Below are 15489 nucleotides of genomic sequence, written 5' to 3'. Positions count from 1 at the left end.
GGAAGGGAGGCCCCATTCACCCTGGTCTGTTGTTTCATGTCTCGGTCTGGTCGCATCGGGAACGAGAGCGTGGGTGACAGGCAGTCAGTGTTTGTTTCTGTGGAGCTAGCATGCGAAGATCACTCAACACTCGTGTGAGAGCAAACAAAACAAAAAGAGCTTGCGAAGAAAAACAACCAGCGACATTTATTTAACGAAACTCAAGGGAACGAACTCACAACAATGGATGCCGATGGCAGCGTCACGTTGTTAGCTACGGTCTTGCCATATTGTTTGAGTAGCATTGATGTCTTTTAAGTAGCTTATTTTTATCACAGCACATGAACACATTTAGCCAATATCTCATCACCGTGGCTATAGCAGCTGTTTACACAAAGTCTGCCCCGATAGCATAACGGGACTTTTATCCGTTCAGCTACTCAAAAGGCTATATCACCTGTATTTATACAGAATTGTGTTTATACATAATTTCTGCTCATTTTAAATGGGATATAGTAGGATGATGAGACACAAATAGGTCTTTTTTGTAAACATATTACTGCTGCAGACATTAATAAAGGAAATTTATTTTTGATTTTAATGAGTCCTTGCTCCGAGTGTACTTGACTGATGATCATAAAGTTAATTATTGAGCTGTGATTGTTGCTAATACTGTGGCCTTCACCAAACAGACTTTAATTATGCAAACAAATGATCTGTGCTGAATGTCAAAGTTCTAGAAGTGACTAAGCTATAAGGAATACTTCTGGGACAAAAACATTTGTGAAATTTTTTTTTAAACTAACTTCCTTTTTTCATTTGAACATTTCTATAATTCTCATCCACAGACCACTTGATTTCGCCATATTACCATACAGCTAAATATTTGTATTGCTCACATACAACAAGTATAATGACAAACACCCTTTACTAATGAGATAAAAGCATGAACAATACAATCAACCAGGCCTCATGTAGACAACACAGTTATGGTCCATTAGACCAATGGCTCCAATAACAATAGATCCATTAGATATTCATCAGGGCTCATACATCTTTATTCATTGCTACCTCTGCATTCATATTGAATGGCCATCTGTTCAGGTTATCGTGGTATTTAGTTATCCGAGTTTAGTAATGGAGTTTTGAGAAACTCAGGCAACAGTGAATGACATGCATATGCATTATGACAATCAGAGAGCAGCTGTCTGGTAATTGGACGTCTGCCCTCGTTTTGGAATAACCCCGGACATAATGCAGTTCGGGTCGAAGAACCCAGGTTAAAACTGGAAATGAATGAGAAAGAGAGCAGAACTATAGACAATGTGTCTCATTGTATTGCATTTTTGCCCAGCTGAATTAATCAGTTTCATTTCTGCTTCGTAAATATAAAATGTTCATTCTGCACACAGTTTCTGTCACATTTAAAGAGCCCTGTCATGTGAACACACTCTCAGTTTGATGGTCATCCTTAAGATTGAGGTCATTACGTGATGCACATTTACCGGAGTGAAGGGAATCCACATTCCCGAATGTCACTTGGACATTCACGGAAGTTGTCAGTACAGAGGTTGGAGTAGTTAACTACAGGAGTTAGAGGCCATCTATGCTTCAGCCTTTGGAGGAGCATTGCCTGGCATAAAGATGATCCCTTTAAACATTCTACCTGGTTCACTATGCAGCAGGTGGACTTTCTTCCAAGAGTTTTAATCCCAAATCCCTTCACCCTCTTGTCCAGATGCTTTTTCTTGCACTAAGTGTTGTGACACTGGCTGCATTTTAGAGCAGGTTTGTTTTCTTGCCAGTGGCCCATCTGGCCCAACAGAGGACGAGAGCAATGCAGTATAGTGCTTCTTCAGTTGCTGCTTCAGACAAGGCGTCTCCATCATGTTCTTCCCTGGACAGACTCTCTGGCAGCCCAGGAGCAAAGCAAAAGCCCTGCGAAAGTCTGTATTGAAGGCATATATGATGGGGTTGAGAGAGGAGTTTGCCCACCCGAACCAGACAAACACATCAAAGGTGGTGGGGCTGACGCATGTGGCGTGGACGTCAGCACCAGCAGCATGGTCACGCTCGCAAAATGGTACCACGCAATTCAGGACAAAAAAGGGCAGCCAGCAGCACACAAACACTCCCATTATGACTGACAACGTCTTCAACACCTTCGTCTCTCTTTTGAAGGACAGCTTAAAGGAGCTCTCCGGATCTGCGCTAGGGGCACTGGCCGTGCCCTCGTGGCGAATCTTGGCGCTCTCGGCAGCCCTCTCCAATGCCGTGATCCTTCTAATCTGCTTCTGGGCGATCCGGTAGATCTGTGTGTATGTCATAATCATGATGGCCACAGGGATGTAGAAGCTGACAAGCGAGGAGGAGATGGCATAGGTGCGGTTGAGGCTGGAGTCGCAGTTGTCCGTCCGATGGGCCCTGCGGGACGCGTTTGGCAGCAAGAGGTTTGTGGGAGGAGCCTTGTGCCATTTAAGATGAACGGGAATGAAAGAGATGAGCACGGATAGCGTCCAGGCTGCGCTGATCATCACGAACGCTACCCTGGGAGTCATCTTCCGCTCATAGCGGAACGGGCTAGAAATGGCCCAATATCGGTCTACGCTAATAACACAAAGGTTGAGAATAGATGCAGTGGAGCACATTATATCGAAGGCCACCCAGACATTACAGAATGAACCAAATGGCCAGAAACCAGTAATTTCTGTCACAGCCTTCCAAGGCATGACCAAGATGGCCACTAGAAGATCAGATACAGCCAGGGAGATGACAAAGAAATTGGTGACTTTGGAGCGGAGGTGACGGAATTTGGTGACTGCTGCACAGACTAGCATATTCCCTAGCAGGGTGGATAGTATAAGGAGGGACAGGAAGCAGCCAGTGAGAACTCTTGTTGATTGGTCACGCTCCCTAAAACCACTTTCGTTCACTGTAGAGTTCAAATCCATCACTGCCGGTTGGTGCCCTTCCTGGAATCATTGAAATTAAAAGAGCAGAGGCCAAAATATCAAACTTACTCACATATAGTGTAAATACTGACATCACTGAGCATGGTCAATTCTTTCACCTGACTATTTTAGATTCAGTTTTATACTCTCATATGCAAAATCCTATGTATTCATTTTCAGTTTTTGGTCAACATGTTATGACTCTAGTCTGTAATTGGATTGTTATAGAACACTCATGTGTGCATGCATTTCCCACACAAATGCATTAAATCATTACTAAAAACTATTTTGTTAATGAGAATGACAATTAAAATATTATTATTATTTCTTGCTTGTTCAGTATTTCACACAAACATGGCTCCCATTCATCCACTTACCTTATCCTCTGAAATGCCCTGCTTCCCGGAGAAGACGCTCCTGCCCCGCACGTTGTCGAACGAGATGAGAAGCCATCGAGTTGCTTTAGTCCAAATATAATGAATATTCATACATATTAAAATAATTGGGTAAAACTGATGTAAACCTCGAGATTTCGTGAAAAGGGCATTTAATCATTACGAAGAGTATGTCTGTTATTTACGCGCGTGCATAACGATACCCATGTCCTCTGTACCTCAAGTCCACTCACCAACAGAGATGGGAGAGCTAAAAGCGGGTTTGATTTTCCTTCATATGCCTGCACCAGCGTGTCTCATGCACGTTGCCTTATCCATTTTCTTTCTCCAAAATTTGTCAATCTGCTCACTGCATTCGTTGCGCACTTTAAAAATGTAAAAAAAATAAAAATAAAATAACATTACCCCGCGAGATGTTTTCGAAGCACACATTTAAAACTTTCCGATTCTTCTAGAAAGCCTCGGTGAAATAAAATGTCTTCGTTTCATCCAGAGTGCCTCTTTGCTCATGTTTGGCTCAATGAAAGAAAAGTAAACATTCGAATTGACATAGATGGATAAACTGCAAATCGCAGGTGCGTAATTGCCACCTGGTGTGGCTGACTCGACATCCATACTAGGTAACGTGTGATCCCGTTTCTCACCTGCAAAATGATGTCGAGTCCCAGCAACCTGCACTCCGTATCGCTTTCACAGTAGTCTGCAAGGCGCGTGTTCTGCAGGACTGTGTGGGCTCATCACCTCATGTTTCTTCCAGCTGCAAAACTAAGCTGCCTATGAGGCTTCACGAAACATTTATCTTTACAATTATTTTAAAAATAGGCCTATCTTACATTATTTACTCATTCCAGGCAAACGCTTAAAAGTGATCAAACCACAACCCAACAATTTAACAACTATGTTTTTTACTAAATAGGAAATTTATTTACGCGGTCTGCGCTTTTGCACATTGACTGGGTTTCCGAAGATAAACTTAGTAATGGAATAGTAGCTATAGCCTACCGGGTATACAACTTTGACTTTGAAAACGTGTGTTTAAATTTTTCCCAACACCTGTCCTGTGTCAAAGGTTTCTCGGTTAGAGTAGATAGATAGATCACCTTTCTCGCTTTTTGAATCGCTTTTTGAATAAATTGATATTGTTTAGTTGCTGTTGTTTATTGTTATCAGAATTATTTCATTATTCTTCTTACAGTTTTTGTCACTCAAACAAGTGACTCTACAAGTCTGTACTGAGGCTAGGAATAACGTATTTACGCAGAATGAACCCTCTACCCTCGTACAGGCGAAATTAGACTCGAATGTGTTTCAATAAATAAACCACAGTTCATTAAAGTGGTCCCAGACACACTTCCCGTGATTCCTCAGTTCTACCGAATTTCGCATACAAGAGGAAACAAAAATAATTAACAAAACAAATACGCCTCATAGCGGAAAACATCCAGCCCTTTGATGAGGGCTAACAGCTCTAGTTATGGCAAACTACTGAAAATTATTAAGCCGCGTTTTCAACTTGTAGATCATATCATAAATAATTTCTTATAGACATTTAAAAGCATGGGCGCGTGTAACTATGTAAATACAGTGAACATCAGCTTTCGATACGGTCTACGTACATAAGATATTATTGAGACAGCTATAGGCCAAGGCAAGTCACGCAGTGATTCATGAAGCTCTGTTTATTTAATCTTTTCTATAGTCACATGCATACATGTACATAAATATATAATTGTGGGAAAAACCTTGGAGAACCAATAGGAATTACCTAGACCATTGCATTCATTTAATTGCTTCTTCATAAAAGTAATTTTATCAGTATTACAATCAAAACCATCATAATAATCTAACTCTTATATTTAGTAACTTCCGGAACCTCGTTTTTGGCAGTAACATCAAACAAACATTTTCAGTAGCTGCGGTTTACACCAGTTATTCTATCCCATTCCGCTCGTGGGTTGCCTGGTTGTCTTCTTTTAAAACCACGCTGTTTATTAAACCACGCTGTGATTTACTTCCTGTTTTGCATATTTGCCATGTTTCACGCCCCATCCTCTGGTGAGCCTTAGATTACAGACGCTCTTATTTTCTGCTTTAGAAGTGCTTCATTGAGTGCACGCACTTCAGGCACTGGAGCAGTCAAATCACACTTTTGTTCCATATTCAGCTGCACGGTTGGGATCAGCTGTTTTGACTTCTCCAAATCTAACTATGTGTACATTTATCAAACAGGGGTGGAGTGATTTTTGTTGAAGTGCAACTAACCTTTTAGGTGTTTTCTCATATAGTTGTTTTTAAATGAAGTCCTGCTAATGTGAATCAGAAAAGGAAACCACCTGTGAACTTGGAAAAAGGACTCAATTCTCTGTCTGGTCCTCTTTAGCAGTGATCTCAGACCACTTGCGGTTCACACCACAGCTAATTCAGACCTCACACTAAATTATGGGTAGTCTGTTCACATTTATTTGACTTTATTTTATTAGATCATATAATATTTTACACAAACAAAATCCACACTGACATTACATGTGGTGACCATAATAAAAACAGTCCCAGATAACAAAAAAAGGTCTACAGTCCATTATACAATACCAAATCCCATATTAGGCAGCAGATGAAAACAGCAAACGTGGCATAATAAAACAATTATCACAATACATTTGCTCCTAATAACTAAAATAAATAACATCATGCATTTAGCTGATGCTTTTATCCAAAGCAACTTACAATTATGACTGAGAATAACTTGAGCAATTGAGAGTTAAGGGCCTTACAAGGCAAGTACCTTAACTACTGCGCTACTCCTACCCCTCCTGATGAATACATAATGTATTCATCTAATTATTACCCATACCTCCCTCTTGAATCGATCTATTAACATCATTTATAAAACCTCACATACTATCAATCATTTATTTTAAAACACCTTGGCAACCGAGTCCACAGAGTTGCAGCTACATAAGTAAAGCAGTCCCTCCACACTCTACTTTTAAAACCAACTGGAACCAATCCTGTGGTTCTTCTTCTAGTAGAATAAATGTGAACTTCTTTCACCTGTACAAAATAATTTTTCAAATACTGTTGAACAACTCCATGCAAAATCCTATATACCTTATATAACTCTATTAGTGCAGCTCTGTCCTGCACTTTTAACCATCCCATCATTTCATAATGAGACAATTCCAAATGCGTTCTCATTGGGAGATTTAAAGTAACCTTAATCAATTTATTTTGAGAAATTTGAAATCTGTTTTTAATATACTTAAGAATACCATCGTACCACAAACAACAGGGGCTGTACCAAAGCTCCTGACAATGCATTTCTTCTATCTAAAAATTCTTAGCTTCAACCACCATATCCCCAAACACCACACTAAAGCCTAATGAATCTTCTAACTTTTTTTCTTATTCCAAAGAATATTGACTAACTTTTCCCCAAATTACATCACAATCTATTCTCTGACATCTACCTACTAACACTTAAAAGTTCTTCACTTAATGTGCGTTCTATGACACTCTTCATGAGAAAGTAAAACTGCAGAATCATCTGCATACAAAAGTAACTTACATGAACAAGCATAATTTAAATCATTAATATATGAAAGAAAAAAACAGGACCCAAAATATATCCTTGGGGAACTCCGCAGCTAATAGTTGTAAACAATTAATATCTGTAAAGTACCCCATACATCAAACTGTTGTTTCATTCTTTCAAGTAAGAAGCAATCTATTTAACTGCCAAATCATTAAAACACAGAGGTTTTAACTTAAATAATCAAACATCATGGTCAATGATATCAAAAGCCTTCTGCAAATCTAACATTACCATACCACACAAATTCCTTTTGTCTATCTCACTTGTAATAAAATCAGTTAAGTAGAGTTAGCATCAGTAGAGTGAGGCTTTCTAAAACCTGATTAAAATTCATAAATAAGATTTTCAACAACTAAGTAAAAATCTAACTGTCCAAATGTAATTTTTTTTTCAACTATCTTTGATAAAATACTCCAAATAAATGCAGCCTATAATTCTCTTGTTTTAATTTATTCCCTTTTTGTACACCCTAGCATTAACCTGGCAACTTTAATCTGTTTAGGAAAATGTACACATTTTATTGACATATTTATACTATATATACTGTACTATTTACACTATACATAATGCTTGGGGAAATTACCTCAGCAGCCATTGTTACAAATCTGGTTGGAACAGTATCCACATCTGTAGCTGAAGGATTTATCTAATATAATTTTATCACACTCTAAATTAATATCATTCCTTTTAGTTTTCAATCTTTTACTGTATCGGAACTGCTGAAGAGATTTCCTCAATTTACTAGTATCTTTCCTATATTAATTTATTTTTTCTTAAAAATAAGCCTTTTAATATATTTACTTTTTTTAAAAAATCTGCCCAACTCTCTTCATCTCTATTTTCATATACTTTAAATAGTGTCTTTTCCTTTTCTTAATATCATCTAGAATCTCACTATTCATCCAGCGGCAGTTGTTTGCTTTATTTTTGTGTTTTTTAATGGAGCTAATGTATCTACAACCTTTAAAAACATACTATTAAAATCTATTTTATCTACATACTTACATTTTAAAAAAGGTAGCATGTATGAGATTAATTTTGCCACAGAACCACACAGTTCATCCTACATTTATTTTTCACGTTTGTTTTTAGCCATGAAAAGCATTGCTGTATATGTCTGTATGGGTTCGCCATAAGTTAAAATACAAACGCACTGGGAGTGCTTCATCCCTAATATATATCATTTATAGCTAACGACTACAAGAAATATTTACATCAATCTGCTAAACAATGCCAATTTATAACAACAAAAGTGGGTCCAACAATACCAAAGGGTTACATTAAGCATTCTCTAAAAGTATATATAAAAGTATAAATTAATTGTTAAAGTATTTTGGTGTACCTGGTGTGAGTAATATTCAGAGCACAGTGGGTGTTCATATCTTAACAGCAGGTGGAAGTGGAAAGACACCTGCCCTGAGTGGCTAATGTATCATAGGTCCTAACTGTCTGTATCCAGAGTGCCCTATAAATACTAGCACCAGCTCTGTTTGGCCCTGTGGCCCAAATGCAATGTCTCCCATCATAGGTGACAACCATAAAAAACACCCATGTAGAACACCATGTATGAATACCACGAATACCATAAATACATCATTCCATCATGTAAATTGTGTACTACAATTGACTAAATTGAGCAGGAAGACTTATAAACACAAATGTTATCAAGTGCAAGAGTTTCCTGTAGATTTTTAGGTGTCACCTCAGGGTTCGTTGTTTCTCGTTTAATAATTCTACAGCATACCCTTGTCTTGATCTTTACAGGACACCCACCCCTATAGGAGAATTGGTGCTGAATTACTTCCATTTCTGAGCTGTCTGACTGATCAAGGATCTTTTGAGCTTAAATAACTTTCTTAAATAACTTTTTCTACAAAGAGTATTTTGACCAAGTTATATTGCAGCTAAATTTAATTTGTGAAGAGCAGGTTACAGATGGGTTACGCATGATTTTCTTTTAATATAGCAGGCCAGATCAAATATTGAGCAAATATTGATTAGAACATCTGACTGCAATTAAAGCTTAAATGATCATGTTTTATGAGTCATTCATGCACACTTGTAGATACACAAAACAGGCTCACAGCTGTACTTGAAGGTAACTTTTGAAAGTAAGTTTGAGGTCACTAAAGTGTAAAGTTCTTTTTAGCTGATCATGAACCAATATGAAACCTTTACAAGCAATGATAAGCAAAGCATAAGTGCTGAGACATCTTTCTTAGTGTCTCTTCCTCTTCATTCTCTTTTTGGGTTTTACCTATATGGCACCACATGCTATGTTATTCCCCTTTCTTCCCACAAACCTGTTCACCTGACAAAGGTCCGTCGAGGTCCTCAGGGAAGACAGTCTTATTACTAAAAACGCTTAAGGTATCACACAATGTCATTAAGAGGCACTACAGGAAATGATGTGCTGTTAATACTGACCACCTGTTCAATACTTTAAAAATGTGGTAATGTACCTTTAAAACTGTTGTAATGTCAAAATAGCTTTTAAAAACACTGTACAAAGTTGCCAGTGATCAAGTATGATACAAGGCCAATACAGAGTGCATTTCCTCCGGAACAAAGATAAACTATAGACTCTGTTCGCAAGTGCTGGTCCACTTCAGCTCATAAAATCCATCAAGCAAAGGTCAAGTGCACCTGTTGCAGCCTGGCATTCAGAACATTGAAAAAAAGAACATTGTCCAAAAATGCTGAGAGTGACAAGAAGACCAACCTGAGAGACAATTCAAATGTCAGGCATGCCAAAATCACTGGTGAATCATCCGCAACTAAGAGGGAAGAAAGAGTTTATGAATGTAGACACACCTTTCTAGAGGACTACTGATATCAGTACCTGACCACAGAGTTCTTTCAGTTCTTGAGGAAAAAAACGTAAACAGATCATTAAATTCCAAACACTCTTTAGACTTTGCTAGGCCTATGTCCAAGATCACCAAATGGAGTACACCATAAATTGCAAATCACTAATAAAGGTCACAGACAAAACAGCACACTATAATTATGTGAAGAGTATATATGTACAATTCAGGTTGGGAACAAGGTCTTAAGGCCAGGTGAAATGAAAATGAACTTGAACTTTTCACAACGTGCAAAGGAAATTGTCAATAGTCTAAAGCCGCTTCATGTGAGAAACGCGTAGGAGGTTGTTCTATCAATAGGCCATTCTGAAGTCTACACAACAAGCTCGACTGCCCAGATATGACCAATTCACTCTAAAGCTCCATCCTGCACACATACAATCAGCTGAAATGCATCATGCCGACAACAAAATAGACAATTCTTAGAATGGCCAAGCCGGTCACCAGGTGAAATCCAATAATATGTCACATACAAAAGAATGAGACATAAAGCAAAAAACCCCTAGCAGGAGCCATAACAAGGAAAGCCAGCAGGGACTAAGCATCAGAACAACACACTGGAAGATACCTTCAATCGTGTGATTTATATGTGTTACTGGATGTCATTGCAAACAATAAGCAATAAACCGTTTCTCATAACTTCCTCAATCAGCACAATGTGTGCTCTTTTGGTGCTCTCACATGGGTTGATTAGCAGGTATAAACTATGATAGAAATATATAAATGTTTAAAAACATCACCAGTTAAAACTATCATTCTGGTTTACCACAGTCAATGTATATCACTTAAAATCTAAATTGCTGCACTAAAGCACAAAAAGGTCAGCCATTAAATATGTTTAACTCAACTGATTAAACATAACTGAATTAATTAATGATAACTCTTCTTAAGGAAGTTCACCTACATTATGTGCAGAGCAGTTAGTTCTAATGCTTCTTCTGATTTCTCGGGCTGTTAGTGCTAAACGTGGTCTAATTCAATATAAAACTTCAGAGTCTCAGCAGTTCATGTTTGTGTCCATAGGTGGCCCCAGTCACAGATAAATCACCTCTTCAGAAACACCTCCCTCCCCCAACCTTCCCCCACCCTCCTGCACTGCCTACAGAGGATCAGAGGCTGCCCTCAGCTGGCTCCAGCACATGTGCTGCTGTGCAAAATTGCAGAAGTGGCTTCTCTTCGGAGACTAGATGGTTCCTGTCAGCGTAGCATGTAAAGGATGACGGAATTGATATGTCCCTCTCATGACTGCTTCATTTGTGACTGATTCCATTTCATATTATCTTGGTACTTCTATCATTTTTCTGAACATGCTCTGATTTGAGGGGAGGAGGACTCCTCCCCCCCTCCCCCCTCCCTTGTCTCCTCCTCATTCTCTCTCTGATGGTAAGTTTGTATATATATTTGCCCATTACATAAAGGAAAGCACCATCACCTCCCTACACCCACACACACACACACACACACATACACACACACACACACACACACACACGCTAATTCAGACCAGGGAACTTCTCTTCCCTCCTCTAACCTCACACTGTGGCAGTCATTCTAAATATGGAATCTTAGTGAAACTTGACCTTTTGCTCATGTGATAAAATTAGATTTATCTTCTATCTCTTAACCAAATGATTTGAGCCAATCACCATTTCAGTAGGTACATTTTAGTGTGTGTGTCTTGGTGTCTGTGTGTGTCTTGGTGTGATAGAAATAGAGAGAGAGAGAGAGAGAGATTGATTGATTGATTGATTGATTGATTGATTGATTAATAGTAGCGGACCTTCAATATTTAATAACTGTAGAAAGTTTAAATGAAGAAGTCTGCCAGTGCACACTAAGCACAGAAAACCACGAAAAATATCAAGGATAATTTGTCACAAAATCAACAAATGGATAATAAAAATGTCTTCTCTTTTCTGAATTTACAGATTTATTTCCTTGGCTATGAATTTACAAAACTTCTGCTTTAAGCGGATGGTCTGGGTGCTGTACATTAAGTTTTGGAATATTTATTTTATATTTTTACATTTCTAACTTTGGAATATGTTTTGATTTGTATGACCCAGAAGTTCATGTAGAATTGTCCCTGGTATGTTTTGACCCAGAACTTCTGGTAGAATGGTTCATGATATATGTTTTGACCCAGAACTTCTGGTAGAATGGTTCATGATATATGTTATGACCCAGAAGTTCTGGTGGTATGAAGACTTGAAAGTTTGATGGACCTGATGTGAGAACTGTAATGACATTATGTTGCTAGCGATCTTAGCTAGCTAGCCAGTTAGTTAGCTTACTAGCGATGCAGATCTTATTTATCCTCTCCATAGAGAACAGAAGTGTTGGCTTATGACATGCATATAATGAATCTCGCATTCACATTGCACATTATCTAAAATGCTAATGTTAATCCATAGATATTTTAATCTGTTCAGTTATTAGGAAAAATAAGAATATATTAAATGGAAGGCTGTAATGATGATTATTGTTTATAGCTGTTCACTGAATTAATAAAACATTGGCATCTTTTGACAATTTCCCAGAAATATTTTTCTTTTCACTTAATTATTTTTGCCTCTACATTGATTAAACATTTTAACAACCATCTCCATCACACTGCCAACTGCTTGAGAGCACAGCAGCTATGCTGGTCCTGGCCTCCCTGGGACAACAAGCAAAATTATGCTGAGGTGCAAGTTTCATTTCTTGAACACACATATTAACACATGTTCACAACAGCTTATAATTTCCAAGCTGCAATTTAGAAACACAGTTACCTGTTGGTAGTTATCATATGTAATAAATAGATGTATTTCACTCTCACTTTTTTTTAGCCACAAAGTCAGAGAACACAACCCTGGAAGAGACCCAGACCAAGTTCGGTTAGGGAAAAAGACAGACTAGGGAGAGATGCATTGCAATACTAGCATATCAACTTAATATTACTGCTATTTACTGGCATCAAACTCGGCGGAAAAAAAGAGAACACATGTTTATCTTATAGTTGTTCCTCACTCTCGCGGTGACCAGACAGTTTCACTTCATCTTCTCATCAAACTTGTAAACGCTGACGTCTTCTTTGACAGGACGAGGAGATCCTTGCACAATTTGTGGAGCCCTACACAACTTGTACGGTGAGCGTTTAGGACTGCCTGATTATTGAATTCACATTTTTCATGTGCATCCACCTATCATCAAGGGTCACACTCAAAACCCTCACCAGGGGTTTACACTGTCCCCTTACAGTAGGAGAGGATTCTCTGATTAGGGGTTCACCCATAGTGATCTCATAATGCTTTCCCATTTCTGACACCCCTCTGTAGAAAAAGCAAGAGGGCAGCATTCAGGCCCAGCCTCAGTCCCAGGGCATCAAGGTGACAAATGTGTGCTCTGACCACCAGACCAAAGAATCAATTCCCTGGCATGGGAGCCAGAGGCCACTGGCACTCTCCTCAGTGGTGGTCTTCATCACACTGCTATCTCCTTCAGTCCAGATATGGACTAAATAAAGTACACACAGTTTTAATGATGTCTGCAACCCATATCCACTAAAGCTGGATGTGCACTATCGGTCAGAGCTCCAGCCACTCTGGGTTTTCAGGATAGAAATTCCATACTGCTGTAACCGAGAGCATATTTTTATTTAAAAAATTAAAAAAAAATGTTATTACAGGGTCATTTTCAGTGCTCAGTTTCTTGTATTTTTGTTATTTGGTTTAATGTTAATCTGTACACATATTCACACATATTCTAGGGCCATGAAGTTCAGTGCGAATAAAATGTACAATATGAGATGATGCAGCTTTTTATTTTAAAATTGTTTATTTGTTATAAACAAATCAGAATCTACGATATAGTGATTCATCATTTACAATGTTGACAAATAAATAACAGTTGAACCTTTAAAATAAAGTTCAACATCTGTATCTGTAAACATATTATATGCTGTATTGTTGCAATACACTGGAATAGAACAACAGAACACCTGTTCAGTTGCATTCTTAACAAAATTTTGTGTAGTATTTAAAAAAAAATTACATTCAATAAAAAAGCACCTCAAATTTGTAAATACAAAATAAATATATAAATATTTCCAAAAGATTTTTAAAATACATGTTAAAAAGATAATAAATAACACAAATAAATAACTAAATAAGTTAGGATAAGAATAATAATGAATTGTCTATGGAGCAGCTATTCCCATTAAGAGTGATTACATCGCATTTGGTGACATCTCAGGATGTACCTGTGGTAAGGGTTTAAAAAACTCCATGTGTTCCTGAGCCGCCATGGGACCATGCAGTCTCCCTTCGCCTTTAAAAAAAATCAAAAGAAATCTTATCATTTATTCAAGGTAAGATCTTTACTCTCATAACCAACCCATATTTTCCCCCTACGTCAGTCTACAGGCCATGGGTGTTATATTAAGGTTATAAAACATAGTGTGTTTCTTACTAAATATTTCTTATTATACCAGTTAATATGAACATACTTATAGACCATTTTACTGTAGTATTTATCAAGGAACATTTGGGGATCCATGAGTTCTGTAAATTAGCTGAATTGTTGGACTCAGACCTTCTTGACTGATTAATCTGAACTGTGTACCAAGTCACAATGCAAGATTTTTTTCTACATCTAATATTTTATTATAAGAATTAGTTACCCACCGTGGAAAGTGGCAGAAGACTTAGATTTATTTTAATCATTTCCACAACTGCCTTGTGTTGTTCAGAAAGTTTGGTTTTATTCACTTTCTGTAGCTGGTCCTGTAGATTTTTCATAATCATCATGTCACATGAACACTGCTGTGATCAAAAGGAAACGTCATGTTTGGTTATACGTTTCCCACATCACATTTTCATCAAAGTAGTAATTAAGTGTTCTGTTAAAGGAAGGAATATATGACTTACATTATCTTGCTTTGGTACTAGCAAATGGGAGTTGGCAGAGATCTGAAAAGAATAATAGAATTTAAAAATAATAATACACCACTATGTTTTTAAGTCTGGTCATTATCGTTACACTGTCCTATTCACAATCCAAACTCAATATGTACATATTTTAAAAAATAACATCCACTATATAATATAAATGTAAAGAATGTATAGGTATAAATATATACCTATACAACAATAGCATATAACAGTGAATATTTAAAATGTACTTACAAAGCTGATTGGTTCATTCTTGAGTTTTTTAAGAATTTCAAGATCCTGCCTGATTGCCTTGAAGATTTTGCATCTTTCAAAAGTATCATCTGCCAAGCTCACAGACAACACGATGAGAAATATTGTCATACGCATGTTCCCTTTCACAAAGATGCTTTCTAGTGATAACGATCTATCTCTCTCTCTCTCTCTCTCTCTCTCTCTCTCTCTCTCTCTGTTCTCGTCTTTATACATACCAGACAGGAAGTTTGTTCACCACTCAGAAGTTTAAAAAGAAACTTGGGTTCGGGAAAAAACACAGGTGTCATTCAACTAGTTACGCCAACCTACGTGGAAAACCTACGACCTGTTTCCTAAGGTAGAACTTGTGTAGCGCATACACATGTCCCACATTATCTATGTCATGATCAGACAGATTTATGCAACCTGACTCTGGTTTATTACTGTGTCTTAGTTAGACTGTCACCTCAGCTAAGCAGATTAAAGAAAGCATCTTATGTACAGTCAAACACCCCAATCCAGTTCCAGCACTCCACT

General features: G+C 37.8%; 1 protein-coding gene and 1 long non-coding RNA gene across 2 annotated transcripts; both read right to left on the bottom strand.

The window, feature by feature from the left end:
* Positions 1-1677: 1677 nt before the first annotated feature.
* Positions 1678-3386, bottom strand: drd1a (dopamine receptor D1a). The gene is made up of 2 exons (XM_027017094.2): positions 3308-3386; positions 1678-2951 (listed from the first exon to the last, which is right to left on the bottom strand). The coding sequence occupies exon 2, from the start codon at positions 2928-2930 to the stop codon at positions 1686-1688; it is 1245 nt and encodes a 414-aa protein (XP_026872895.2). The 5' UTR covers positions 2931-2951; positions 3308-3386; the 3' UTR covers positions 1678-1685.
* Positions 3387-13932: 10546 nt separating this feature from the next.
* LOC118240959 lies at positions 13933-15093 on the bottom strand. Its single transcript, XR_004775734.1, has 4 exons — positions 14953-15093; positions 14695-14736; positions 14452-14589; positions 13933-14095 (listed from the first exon to the last, which is right to left on the bottom strand). It is a non-coding gene; the product is annotated as an uncharacterized LOC118240959 (long non-coding RNA).
* Between the last annotated feature and the right edge of the window lie 396 nt (positions 15094-15489).

This window comes from Electrophorus electricus, chromosome 2 (assembly GCF_013358815.1).
Source record: "Electrophorus electricus isolate fEleEle1 chromosome 2, fEleEle1.pri, whole genome shotgun sequence".
Classification (NCBI taxonomy): domain Eukaryota; kingdom Metazoa; phylum Chordata; class Actinopteri; order Gymnotiformes; family Gymnotidae; genus Electrophorus; species Electrophorus electricus.
This window is presented reverse-complemented; position numbering and strand designations above follow the sequence as displayed.